Source organism: Miniopterus schreibersii (assembly GCF_964146895.1).
Source record: "Miniopterus schreibersii genome assembly, chromosome: 12".
NCBI classification, from domain to species: domain Eukaryota; kingdom Metazoa; phylum Chordata; class Mammalia; order Chiroptera; family Miniopteridae; genus Miniopterus; species Miniopterus schreibersii.
Window position 1 is genome coordinate 20,486,819 of NC_138112.1, and position 14,562 is coordinate 20,501,380.

General features: G+C 39.3%; 1 protein-coding gene across 1 annotated transcript in view; it reads right to left on the bottom strand.

Annotated features, from left to right (window-relative positions):
* Nucleotides 1-14,561, bottom strand: part of CEP57 (centrosomal protein 57) — a 45,256-nt gene extending 30,695 nt beyond the window's left edge. The window contains exons 1-2 of the mRNA XM_081152645.1: nt 13,953-14,561; nt 2,547-2,703 (exon numbers count right to left, since the gene is read on the bottom strand). Of these exons, the coding sequence (XP_081008771.1) occupies nt 2,547-2,703; nt 13,953-13,997 (202 nt within the window). The 5' untranslated portion in view covers nt 13,998-14,561. The remainder of the gene's footprint in view (nt 1-2,546; nt 2,704-13,952) is intronic.
* Nucleotide 14,562: the final 1 nt, after the last annotated feature.

Below are 14,562 nucleotides of genomic sequence, written 5' to 3' on the forward strand. Positions count from 1 at the left end.
CTTTCCTCTCCCTGAAATCAATAAAGATATATAAAAAGAAAAAAAAAAGAAGTTTCTGTGTGACCTCTACAAGGGAGAACTTTGGAAGCCTGCATCTACATTTCTTCGGAATTGACTGTAATTACAACCACTTCTGAATCTTAAAAGTCATAGTTAATCTCAAACCACATAGGTGGTCCTGAAGTTACAGAGTATAAAAAATTCAGTGATATTTTCAGAGCACACGTTGCAACTAAATTTTAAGAAACTACCATGTGCTAAATTTTGGTGTAGTATCAAAGAATACCCAAATTGTTGGAAAAGCTATTAAAATATTACTCCTTTTCCAACTACGTATCTGTGTAGATTTTTTTCCACATCCTTCAATCAAAAAATACCTTATTACCATAAATGAAATGTAAAAGTAGATATGAGAATCAAGTTGTCCTCTAATAAGTCAGAAACAAGAGATTTACAAACTGTAAAATAAAACAATGTCTCTCTTTAGACTATTTTTTTTTTAATTTGGAAAATAGTTACTGTTCATCAACATATTTATGTAATCAGGTAATGGGCTTATTAGGGTTTCCTGGACCAAAAAATTGAGAACCAATGCTTTAAAAGAACAGATGGGCAGTAAATTTTTATCAATACCTAACTCAATAGCTATAATGTGATGACTCCTCTCACTGGTCACAATAAAGCTGAGCTTTCTACAGATCTGATACAGATTTATAATAGATATGTCAAGATGTTTTCTCTCTCAACTCTGAGGAGGGGTACAGAGGCAACAGTGGCTTGAGACAGTAAAAGAGCCCAAACCAGTTGTCATCGAGCCCCCAGTTTATCTGTATTTTCTGTGCTGTACATATATTGTCCTTTCATTTTCCAAATGTACTATGATATGTGAAAGGTTAGAAAGCACTGGTCTAGTAGAGAACTACCTTACAGCTAGTTATCTTACTTCAAATGTCGAAGCTATTCTCCACATCACTGTCATTTGAAATGTATTGAACAAATAGCATGAGCAATGGGTTATACTGAAAGTCTTTGGAATGACATTACAATTTTTTAAACAGCTCTAAAGACATTAATATATTTTTGAAGGCAGTAATAATTTCTGATTTCTTTTCTAACTAAATTTCAAAATGAATGAGAATTACAAGAAACAGTTTAATTATCTCTTTCCATAGCCATTAGTCAAATTACATTTTCAAGGTAATTATCAGAGAGCAAAGTGAAATGTTTATTTATCAATAAAAATATATTAAACCATAACTAAACTAAAGGATAACAAGACTTTTCCCAGTTAAAGTATTACTGAGTAAAATAGCATTTACTATGTATAAAATAAAAGTTTATCATAGAAATATCTATTCAAAATGATATTTTATTCATTAAATAAATATTTGAGAGTACACTAAACAAAATGGGGGGGGAAGTGGAGAGAAAGGTTTTGATATAGTGTAAGTTAATCATTTTTGAGATGTTTCTTCATTTGTAAAGTCTGAATATACCTACACCTTATACAATTTTCCTGTGAGAATTAACTAAAATGTATTTGCTTTATTTGGAATACTACTGAGTTTCTTTCTTTTTTTTTTTTTTTTTTTAAATAAATTGTGTTTAATCACTAGTACTGTGGCAATTATATTTATTAACAATTCTTTAGATGAAAGAAGTGTTATATTTTAGCCACATATAGGTTAAACAGGCATGTGTAAATTAGTTTAGGAATCTTTTTGTTTCAAATGGGAAATGCACTGCAAATATCTCAAAGATTAAACCCAGAATGACACTGTTTTGTACACTGCTGGCTGACTGTATAGTAAAATATTAGGTAGATAACAATATCCAAGTATAGTTTCCAATGTAAATCCTGGGGTCTCAAAAGTGTTTGCTTAAATAAATTTTACCTGGTGCCTGGTATCTTTTAAGAATTTTAATAATATTCAATTTCCTAACCAGAAACTTATTTATAAGATACTGTGCCTCAAAGATGATGATGACAAAGAAAATGCTAATTAATTTAATGGTCAATAAAACAATTGCTAAAGTGCTACTTATCAGAATACAGTAGTTAAAGACTAGCAATTCTGAAAAATAACAAAAGTTGCATAACAGTCGAACAACATAGGTTAAAAAAGCAAAAAACAAATAGCTAAGTCCACAGTGGAATAAAAACAGTTAAGTTTTAGTAATAATTTCTTATTAAAAAAAAGCCCCTAATAAAAAACCAAGCAACAGAGTTCTAGCAGGAACACAAAGTCTAAAAGAATTAGATATTAATCCTATTGTTACAATATTACATGTAGTCCTGATGTTCACATCTATGTAAAGGAACTTTTTAAAAGTTCAGAGAAAAGCAAGTCACTAAAGAATAAAATAAGAATGATGATGTTTGACAATCAAGAAACAAAACAGGCATTATATTTCAAGATTAAAAACAGGAAGGGGGGAAATATACTCTCTTCCTCTAAATTTAAAATAAATGGAAGACACAACTAAAGAGTTTTTAAGCAGTGAGTAAACACACAAAAAACATCTATTTTGTTAGGCTCCATTACCTCTGCTGTTGCTTTCTGGATAGGCAAGTGTAGGCTTATTTGGGGAACGCCGTAGATCACTATTAAGGAAAGGCTTATCAGATGGATATACTACATATGAAGATGAGGAATGGCGAAGCATACTTCCATTAGACCTTGATGGTTCAGCTAAGATGTTCTGAAAGATAAAAATACAGAAATTACCTTTCAAAATTTTAAAAGCAAACAGCATGTGTATATACAATACATACATACACACATATATATGTGTGTATATATATACGAATGAATGTTCATAACTGAGAGCTGGACTGTTCATATGTTCTACTGATAGAGACAACAGAAACAACACAGTCCACTAATCATATACAACAGAATCCAATCATTACTTTAAAATAATAAAACTCTTAAAGTGGTTTCATATTTGTGTAAGTATAGCCATATGCCAGACACTATAAAAAGGGTATAATGTTGGCCCAGGCCAGGCAGTTCAGTTGGTTAGAGCATGGGTCTGATATACCAAGGTTGTTGGTTTGATCCCCAGTCAGGGAGCATACAAAAATCAACCAATGAGTCAACAAATGCATAAATGAGTGGAACAATAAATTGATGTTTCTCTCTCTCCTCTCCAGGAAAAAAAGGGGAAATAATGTTCACACAACTTGAATACAAATGCTGCACAGAAATACTTAAAATATTATGCTCACAATGAATTTAATATATTTCATTTAAAAAATATTTACTGTAAAATATACATTCAGGAAAGCAAATATCTTTTTACAGTATTAGAAACTGCTACAAAATGACTGAATTAATCTATGTCCAATCAAATAAATACTTCAAAAGTACTTATCAAATGTCCAAAATTCTGTGGTACTCATAAAGAAAATACGGCACAGTCCTTGCCTCAAAAACTTTACATTCAGTTAGGGGGAAAAAGGTAAACAAAGAAAACATTAAAGCTTATCAAACATGTAAATAGAAAAGTTTATTTCCACACAAATACCTTCTCTCATGAATGGGAGTCTGTTCAATTTGGGATTCTGTTCCACATGTTAATTTTCAGTGCAGGGGATGCTAACTGTGGAGTTTTGTTTGTTATAGGTGACCTCCTGTTGATAGAGAGACCTAGAGTGGTAGTAATGGAGAAACTGAAACCTAAGGGGGAAGATATGACTGCTAGCCGCTCAAAATTCTCAGACATTCATTTTTCTTATTCAAGTAGCCACAGCAACCTAGGTTTTCAACTCTTACTTTTGGAGAACTATGACTATCCTTACAGCACCAGAAGAATGTTTCCAGAAAGGACAAAGGAATATGAATATTTACAATAACAGTAAACAGCCTCCTGGTATAAACAAAGGCCATTAAAATAACCACACTGTATCTGAATCTTATTAAAAATCGAAGACCATTTCTGTGTTAAAAACCACATAATTTTTCAATTGATTTAAAAAAGCAAATGCAGTCTGGCCAGTGTGGCTCAGCGGTTGAGCGTCAACCCATGAACCACGAAGACAGGATTCGGTGCCTGGCCTGGGCTGCGGGCTCAATCCCCAGTAGGGAGCATGCAGGAGGCAGCAGATCACTGATTCTCTCTCATCATTGATGTTTCTATCTCTCCCTCTCCCTTCCTCTCTCTGAAATCAATAAAAACATATTTAAAATAAATAAATATTTTTTAAAAAGAAAGCAAATGCAAGACATATTATGGCTATGAAAACTAGAGAGGGCAAAGAACTTGGAAGGGGTAAAAGTGATAAATCTATGCTAGGTCTACTGTAAAAAGTGTGTTTACATGCAACAAGGACTGAGAGTTAATTAACATTTTTCAAACTTTTTGGCAAACTGACATCAGGTTTTACAGGTGGCTGGAAAACAGGGTGAGTTTTCAATTCTTATAGTATATAATACTGCCAAAGCTCTTACAGAGCACCATGAATTATCACGCAGCTTAATTTTAAATATGATTCTTCACAGAAAACTTTAGGTCTTCATACAAACTAATAGAATCCTATCATGTAGTAACAATGGTTAGGAAATATTCTTTATCAATATATTTATGAACATAAACTATGCAAATTCACTTATGATTTTTTTATATGTCTTTTATGGATTTCAGAGAGAGGAAAGGAGAGGGGTAGAGAGCGCGCGCGCGAGAGAGAGAGAGAGAGAGAGAGAGAGAGAGAGAGAGAGAGAGAGAGAGAGAGAGAAGCATCAATGATGGGAGAGTTGTCATTGATCAGCTGCCTCCTGCATGCCCACAACTGGGGACTGAGCCTGCAACTTGGGCATGTGCCCTGACCTGGAATCGAACCTCAATCTCCTGGATCCTAGGTGGATGCTCAACTGCTGAGCCACGCCTGGTCGGGTCTCATTTATGATTTTCAAAACAATTTTTGTTAGAATTACTGAACACTGCACAAATATTAAAAGAAGGACTGTGCATAAATAATTTACCAAAAACAAAACAAAAACCAACCAACTTCATTAAAATCATTGCCTGCTAGCTCTTATAAAACAGTTCAAGAATTGTCCAGCCCGGCTGGGCATGGCTCAGTGGTTGAGCGTTGACCTAGGATCCGGGCGATCGGGATTCGATTCCCAGTCAGGGCACATGCCCGTGTTGCGGGCTAGACAGCTGATCAATGACTCTCTCATCATTGATATTTCTAGCTCTCTCTCTCCCTCTCCTTTCTTCTCTCTGAAATCAATAAAGATATATTTAAAAAAAAAAAAAAAGGATTGTCCAATAAAATTTGTCACATATAGGTCATCAAAATACTGCTTGGGTTGGTTGGGCCAGCAAACTATGCAAAGTCTTTTTTCCTAAAAATGCAAGTTATAATGAGATGGGATTTTTTTTTTCTTTTTGGAAAAGCAATTCTAAATGTACTCCATTTTCTAAGTCAGCCAACTCATTTTGAATGTCAAGATTTAATCAATGAAATTCACTGTTACTATGAATGTGTTGGGCCATTGTCCTCATTGCTGCCTGCAGTCTGAAGCAAAGAACAGGAAGAAAACGTAAATCTACTGAAAGCAAAAGGAAGACAAAATAAAATGGCTTTGCAAAAATTATTTACAATAACTATATTGAAATAAAACTAAACCAAGAGATGCGAAAGTATGTACTCTTAATTATGTACACACAAACATGTCTATTAAAGATAGTGAAGGACAAAATGTGATATATACATAAATATCATTCAGCCTTTAAAAGGAGGGAAATCCCATCACATGCTACATAATGAATGGATGAAACTTAAGGACACTATGATTAGTCAGTCACAGGAAGACAAGTATTTTACGATTCCACTTATATAAAGTCTCTAAGGTGGTCAAATTCATAGAAACAGAAAGTAGAATCTTTTTTTTTTTTTTTTTTTTTAAATATATCTTTATTGATTTCAGAGAGAGGAAAGGAGAGGGAGAGAGAGACAGAAACATCAATGAGGAGAGAGTCACTGATCAAGCCCGCAACGGGGCATGTGCCCTGACCGGGAATCAAACCCTGATCGCCTGGATCCTAGGCTGAAACTTAACCACTGAGCCACGCCGGGCCGGGCCAGAAAGTAGAATCTTGGTTACCATGGGCTGGGGGGAGGTTACAAACAGTTGTTTAAAGGATATAGTTTCAATGTTAAAAGGTGACAAAGTTCTGGAGATCTGATTCACAACAATGTGAATATACTTAACACTGCTAAACTGTACACTTAAAAATGGTTAAGATGGTAAAGTTTAGATAAACACCTAAGATTAATTTTTAAAAAAAAGTAATAATTTTTAATAGCCAGGTCTTTCCGAGTGAAAAAAAAATGGAGAAAAAGTTTAAACTTTAGGGGTTAAAAAGGTAGTATTTTTTTGAGCTGGAAGCTCCACAGAAACAATCTAGCATACTCTCCCTGTTTTACGAAGAAGGAAAAGTAGGTTCTAAAAAGTTGATGTGCCTACCTCTCCCTATTATCACCCCCCAGCACCACAACCTAATCTCCGGCAGAATCAGGGGAATCACATTCTATGTGATTAACTGAACAATTAACTAGTTCTCCAAAGAGAACTCACCAACCTACCTACACTGTGCTCACTCTGCCTTCCCTCCCCTGAAACAAGGAGTGAGTGAGCTTCCTGTAATGACCCGTCCTTACTACCTATTCAAAGTCTTGGTTACTATAAAACCCCTCCCTCCTGATGCCATCTAGTTCTCCCTCCCTACCAGATCTTTCATGTTGCTATTAAGGACAAAACTTTAAAAAAAAAGGAAAAAATAAGACTTTTCTGAACTTTAGGACTCCCAGCTCCTGCTTCATTTCTCAGCTTTACTAAAAAAGTCCCTCAAAATAACTAATTGCTTCCACCTCTAATCACCTCTCCCTCTTACCCCTTCCAATCAGGCCCGAGTCTTCAGCAATTCAGAGAAATAGCTCTTAAGCTCACCAATGCCTTTTACAGTGCTGAATTCCGTGACCTCCTGGAAGCACGTGATAGATCACTTTACTTCTTTATTGGATGGAACACCACACTCCTCGGTTTTCCTTCTAACACAAGCCTCTCCCTCAGAATCTCCTTAGCTCTCTCTTTCTAAATACTGGAGCTCCCCAAAGCTTAGTACTTCTGTATTCTCATTTTCACCTACATGGATTCCTCTGATGATCTCACCTACTGTCTGTCAGGTTTTGAAAAGCCTCTATTTGCTAAAAGCTTTCAAGTATAAATAGCTCTCCCTCTTAAACTATACTCAAAATCAGCCTTCCACTGGGATGTCAATATGGGCTCCCCAACTTAACATGTCTGTAACCAAATTCTTGAATCTACTCCCAAAACCCGCTCCTCCCTCAGCATACCACAATGACTGGCACCACCACTTACCCAGCTGCTCAGGCCAAAACCCTTGGATAAGGTAATTTCTCATACATCCCACACCCAATCTTTCAGTAAATTTCACTGGGCCTCTGTCAGAGTATATCAAGAAACTCCCCAACTTCTCACCAACTTCACTAATACTCTGGTTGACCCCAGTGTGGTCTTTTGTCTGGACTAACAGAATAGCTTCCCAGACACTCTTGTCCACATCCCCTTAGCTTGCTCTCCGAATAGTAGTCCTTATGATTCTTTTTAAAAAGTAAATTAATTAAAAAAAATCCAAAATTCTTATCATGGCTTATAAGGCCCCACGTAATCTGACCCAGGCTAACCCTGACCTCATTTATCCCCTACCACTCTCTCCACACCACCAGCACCATTTCCCAGCCATACTAGCTTTTGGATTTCTAGAAAGCACAGTACACTCCATTTTCATTTGCTAAGTTTACTCTGCCTGGAAAGCTCCTTTCCTCAAGCTTTGAGTGATCTGTGCAGAAGTCAGTGAGGCTTTCCCTGACTGCCCTATCTAAAGTTAAGTGCCCTTCTGTCACTCAAATGCCTTACTCTTTTTAAAAAACCAACTTATCCATACCTGGTATATTTATTATCTGTGTGTCCTGTGGAATAAAAAACATATTTGGTGTCTGTCCCTGGTTCCTGACAAATAGATTCAAAATATCTTGACATTTCCTAAGTGATACAGTGTCTTCATTATGCCAATAGCAGGGCCTCCTAGATCCCGTTAGGATGAGGACTGGTAGCTAGAAAAACCAACCAGGTGATTAAAGAGTTAGAAATTTCAGCCCCACACCCAGACCTCAGAAGAAGGGAGAGGAGCTGGAGACTGAGTTCAGTCACCAATGGTGAATGATGTAACCAATCATGCCCACATAATGAAACCTCCACAAAAACTCTAGCAGGTTCAAGGAGCCTCCAAATTGGTCATGAAAGCCTCTTTACATCTCGCCCTAGGTGCCTCTGCCATTTACTTGTTTCTGAGTTGTACCTTTTATTAAAAAGTTGTAATCATAAGTATAGTGATTTCCTGAGTTCTGAGAGCCATTCTGGCAAATATTAAATGTGAAGGGGGGAGTCATGTAACTCCTAAAGTTGCAGTTGGCTGGGCAGGAGTGTAAGTACCTGGGGACATCTGGGACTTAGAGCTGACAACTGAAGTGGGAGCAGTTTTGTGACACTTAATCCTTTCACCTGTAGGGTCTGTACTATTTCCAGGAAGTTAGTGTCAGAAGTGAATTGAATTGTAGGGCACCCAGTTGGCATAGAGCTGATGTACGAAAAACACAAGTCATCCCCAATGAAGTTTAAGTTCTAATGAAGACACTCAAATGTTTTATAAAGCTGTTGAATTGTTATACAATTCCCCTGCAAAACAAAAAGAAATCCCACAGCTTATAAAACTGAATTATCCTATTCAATAAAGTTACTATAACCACTGAAAGACAATAAAATCTTTTGGTTTCCTTTATATCATAAACAAATAGCACAAACGTCATAAGAAGTAGAGTTAACAGTAGACTTGAAACTGCTATCCTTGGAAATGTCTGCTTACAAGGTTGGTTCTTAGCTAGTATTTCGAAAGGTTCCAATTATTGGAACCTTTATGAGTGTTACGGGTCCCCAAGACCAGCCCCAGGTCCGATAACTTGCTGGAAGGACTGACAGGATTCAGCAGATAGTTATACTCATAACTATTTATTATTATTATAGTAATTTATTATAGCAAAAGGCTACACAGCAAAATCAGCAAAGGGAAAAAAGTCTGTAGAAAATTAGGTGCAACCTTTCAAAGTTCCTCTATAGGGTGTGTAATTCCTCCAGCATAACGACAACTTATGTGAAGTGTTGTCTACCAAGAAAGCTCATTAGACTTAATGGCCCAGGTTCTCATTGGGGCTGGCCACATCCTGACTTCCAAAAAGAAAGCAGGTGTTCAGCATAAGCCAAACTGTTTGTACAAACAGTTCAGGCACAGTGAGCCACTCATCACTTAGGCTGAAGTTTTACATCAGTGTAGGAATTTGTTTACTATTAAGTTCATAGGTAAACAGGCCTTCCTAAAGGTAGCAGTCATCAGGAGAGATTTCAAGTGAATTATTCTGTTCCTTCAATGCCATGTGCCATCCATCATGGGCACCTGAAAACTACCGGAGGGTAAAAGAAGCTTCAAGCAGAATGTTTATGCTCATTCCCCCACATACATACTAAAAATAACCACCCACAAACCACAAATTCCCATTGCAGTTAACAATTTACACTTCTTGTATCTGGGTTCATCCTCACAACAATCCTGACAGGCAAGAATGCATCTCCACTTTACAGTTCAGAAAGACACACCTGGGTTTATTCTCAGAACACTGAACATTTGCTAGCACACTGTAATTTTTTTAAGCACATCCATATTCTCCTTTAATTATCACAAGAACCTTGTGAAGCAAGCATAGCAAATATTACCATCCCCATTTTGCAGGTGAAAAAGTAGAGGCTAAGAAAACTTAAGCCATTTCTTAAGGTCTCACAGCTACTAAGAAGCCCAAGGCCAACTCCTAATCCAGTACTACTTCCATGACCCTAAGCATTCAATAAACGTTTTTCCAACTAAACTGATATACTGTAATTCTAGGAAGAACTTCCAAAATTGAAGGCAAAATGCTTAACCTGACCACTTTCTTTCCCAGTAGCTTTAGTTGTTAGGGCAAATATTGTACTTAGGAACACTTATGATTCAAACATTTACTTAACATCTCTAACACTGTGTTAAGTGTAAAGTATGATTAAGAATGTCTATTATTTGCCTTCTTTTCAAATAGAATGCGCAACATGGCTGGAAAGAACCAGATACATAAAAGTTTAAATACAATTTAAATTGTAAACCATACCCAACTGTAGAAAAGATAAAACAGTATGATCAAGGTGGGGTTATTCCAGGTGAAAATGAGAATATCTTTTAATACAATACTTTCCCATTAAAGTGAAAATCCATGCTATCATCAACAAATGCAAAAAAGCATTCAATAAAATCCAGTACCTAGCCATTATTAAAGAAATATTTTCTTACAAGGAAAATTACCAAAAAACTAACAACCATGACAATATATTTAATGGTGCAAAATTTTAAGCATTCCTTTTAAATACAGGAACAAGACGAAGATATTTACAAGACAACTTCCAGTCAATGATGTGCTGCATTTCCTAGCCTGCAGAGTAAGATACTGGAAAGAAATAACAGATGTTAAGACCTGGCAAGCTACCAGGGGCCACATGGCGAGTCTGACAAGCTCAGTGACTAAGAGAAACCAAAGAATGATCTGATCATAAATTCCTAACTGTGCAGGCCATGGTGGGTAGTTCCGTCCAAGCTTATAGCTTCCTTAGCAAATATCATTACCTTAAGTGAGCTCTGTCCGTTGTACTTATGCATCTAGGATAACATACCTTTGAAATGTTGGAGTAATTCTTTTCTAGACCCCTTGAAGGCACAACAGCAGACACCAGAGCACAAGACCACAGAACTCCTTACTGCTCTTGTTTCCCTCATACCATCTCTATGTGCTATGTTAATTATTAACTATCCTGTACCCACCAATGTAAACATGTTTCTCCATTTTGCTTTTTACCCAATCCTAGAGATTTCCCCACTTTGCTTTCTCCTGCCTTCTTGATCTACCACTAATGGGTTTCGTGTAATCCTGTTTACGTCTTCTCCTTTAATTCTGATGTATGGGATAGGCCGCAAAGCTGCCATTCTTCAGAGCATTTTCTCAATCCATTGAGATTTTGCTTCCAGGCATGTCCTCAAAATTTTGTCTCAAACTCCTATAAACAACTTTTCTATAGGATAGACACTCTGTCATCGACAACAGAAATATAAAAGTAACCTTAACCTTCCTGTGTCTCATTGCTTATTTCAAAATGGAAATATTAACACCAACCTTATAAGATTATTGAGGATTAATTGTGTTATGGAAAATATATAACTATTATGTATTCTTATAATCTCAAAACGTATGGTGGTGTGTGAAAGAAGCAGGAAGATGCAAAAAGGGGCATAAAAGTACTGATTTTATTCTCAAAAATAAATTTTTTATAAATTTAATGTTATAAAATCTCTGATATATTCACAAAACATTTTAAAGAAAAATAAACATGGAGCAGATTGGTTAAAGGGCCTGGCTAAAAAGTCAGGGAGACCAATTAGATTAGCTTATAAATTAAGTCCTAAGTGTTGACCATGGATACTAGGAAAATAAAAAAGGGACAAAACTATGCTGCCTGTACTACTTAATATTACACCCAATTGCCCAATCGTTGTTTTCCTGCTGCTCTCCACAAGTGAGTTGAAGTGAGCTGAAACACAGCAATCATTCAATAAATGTTACTGTTACCTGCTCTTGTTACTCTTACAGTGATAGGCTACTTAAAGAAACAATTCAAATGTATCCCGTACTTCCATGCTGCTCACCTTGGAGATTTACATGCTAGCTGCTTCCTAAAGACTGCAATTTGTGTATCTGCCTGTTAAAAGCACCTCTATTTACCCAGCTAAACGCTGGGTTTATCAATGTGGAGTAAGTATGAATTGTTAATGCTCACAACTCTGAAATCTGAGTATAAGTAGCCTTCTGAGTTCATGTGGTAGTTTTCAAAGGTCTTTTTGTGTTGTCATGTTTTACGGTCATCTGTTAAGCTAAAATGCTTTTTAAATTCTGTTGGAAATGACAGCCTTATTTCTGACATGACAGTTAAAGTGTCTAAGCAGGGCCATTTCTTCTGATAAACTAAGTTTAGTCATTTTTGTTTTCAGAAATAGTGACTTCCAAATTAGACATTTTGATGTAGCAGGTCAAGGTAATTAAGAAGATTGGTTATGCTTTGATTTGTAAAGGGTCCTAGATATTCTTAATGTATTCTTGACATTTAGAATCCACTTAAAGCTGAGTTTAGCATATAAAATATATATGCTTTCCTATGAAACACTCTATGAGATTCCTGACCAGGCTACCTTCAAGACCAGTTGACCATATCCCAGTACCACTTTTTTGGATGGCATTGGCACCTGTGTGCAGTTGTTCAACATTTGCTGGCATACCTCATTACTGTGCTTTATCATTGCACTTCACAGATGCGTATTTTTTACAATTGACCAGTGACCTCTTGGTTCAATGGTCCAGGCTCAACCACTGAAACATACCAGCGGGGCTTGCTTCAGTCCGTCTTTCCCCTTAATTTTCCCTGACCACTCTGCCAACTTGTTACCCCCATTCTGCTGAAACCCTGAAGGTTATTTCTGACCTCATTAACAAAGATCCTAATAATAGTCACCAAAAACTGAAACTAAGGAAAACTGTGTCTTCATCAAGGTGACTGAGCTTCTATGATATAACTTTACCCTGATATTCTCCTTCCTTCCTTCACTACCCCCCTTTCTTTTCAGGTTTTTAAACTACTTTTATAATTCATCTAAATACAACTCTCCCCCCACACTACCTCTGCTCATCCCTAATTAAAGTTTATTGAAAGCACCTACCGTCCTGGCACATACCCCAAATGCCTGTGGTGCCTTTTTCTGTTTCCTTTCCCGTTCTCGGGACAAGCACTGAGACTTCCCTCACCGTGCAGCTGGCTCCACCTTCCCTGCCAGGCCTGCCCTCAGCCTACCTAAGCACTGCCAGTCTCTCCCCTAGGCTGCCACAGTGTGGGGGTCTCATCACGTGCAGCGTCCCTTCAGCGTCTTGCTCCTTCGGAGCAGGGACTCTCTCCTGTTTATCCGCGTACTCTTAGTGCCTAAAAGCTTGGGAGGCGCTCAGCATTTGCTAATTGAGAGCTAATGACTCTGACTTGGGCCTCCTCACACTGACTGCTCACCCACAGTATTCCCAAAGCGGCGGTTTCCAAGATGCTGAGTGTTCGACGGTCCAACTCGACAAGCATCAGGGCTGGTGGCCCCTGGGGGAGCAGAAACAGCAACTAAGACCAGCGCCCCGCGCCGCCTCCGTAAAGCGGCGTTCACACGTTGCCGTCAGGGGGGAGGCGGGAAGCGCGAGCTCCGAGGAGGGCAGGCACCGAGCAAAAATCACCGGCTGGGCGGGCGGCCGGGGGAGGCACAGCAGCCAGCGGAACCGGCTCAAGCACGGGCCCGTGTGCTCTCCAGACGCCGACTGCCCAGCAGCTGCCAAAGAAGCCGACCAGGGCGCCTACCTGGATTGCGCAAGATCCCCAGAGGCCGTTACACCCACGTGACCAAAAGAGCACTGTTTTCGCCAGCCAGGGTGTGGGTACAGTAGTCCCAGCGGGTGTTGGCAAGGTTCCGTAACCTGGGCTTCTAGGCTAAAGATAAGGGGGGGCGTGGGGGACCGAGAAGGCAAGGCCTGTTTCAATGGGGAGGAGCGGCAGCGGACGAAGCGGTAACACGGGGCGCTCCAGGCGCCCTCCGCCGTTCCCCAGGATGGGGTGAGGCGCCGGGCGGAGAGCGCTCTGAAGGCTGCGGCAAAGCAAAGAGGCGCCAGGACCGACCTGGGGCCTATTCGGATGTCAACCAATTCTTACCAAGAACTGAGAACCAGAAGCCTCAGACACCGACGCTGCCGCCATCTTCCTGCCTGCCCAGCGGACCTCCGCAGCCCCCAAGCGGTCCGGTTCTCGTGCTCTTCTTCCAGATTCGAGAGCCGCCCACCAGGGGCGACCCAAAGCCGAGCCCCAGATGGAAGGGGCTAGGGTGCTGGCGTCGGGTCTAGAAACCCCTACCGCACACCCCTACAGGGACGCCCACGTTCAGAGCGCACGCAGAAAGGGCCACACGTACTAACGGGCGTCTCGAGTAGCCAATCAAAAAGGAGGACGCCTTCCGGTAGTAGGAGCGAACCCGCCTCTTCCCTCGGTGACGTCACAAGGTAGCGCGTAGCCGAGAACGCCGAGGCGGTAAAGTAGCGGGCTACTAGACAGCTCGCAGGGAGCCCACGGAGGGGCGGGCCTTCTCCAGAGGAAACCTAGGCGAAGGGTGGTTTCGTCTCCTGAGGCAGTTGACTCGAATGATTGATACGCGTTAAAGCGGGTGCGAAGTTCAAACACTCCACCAGTTCTCTTCGACTAAACGCGAAGGAGAGCGTTTGCTTGGCGCCGGGACGTCTCTCCAGGTGAGGTACTCACCTTCCGGCCA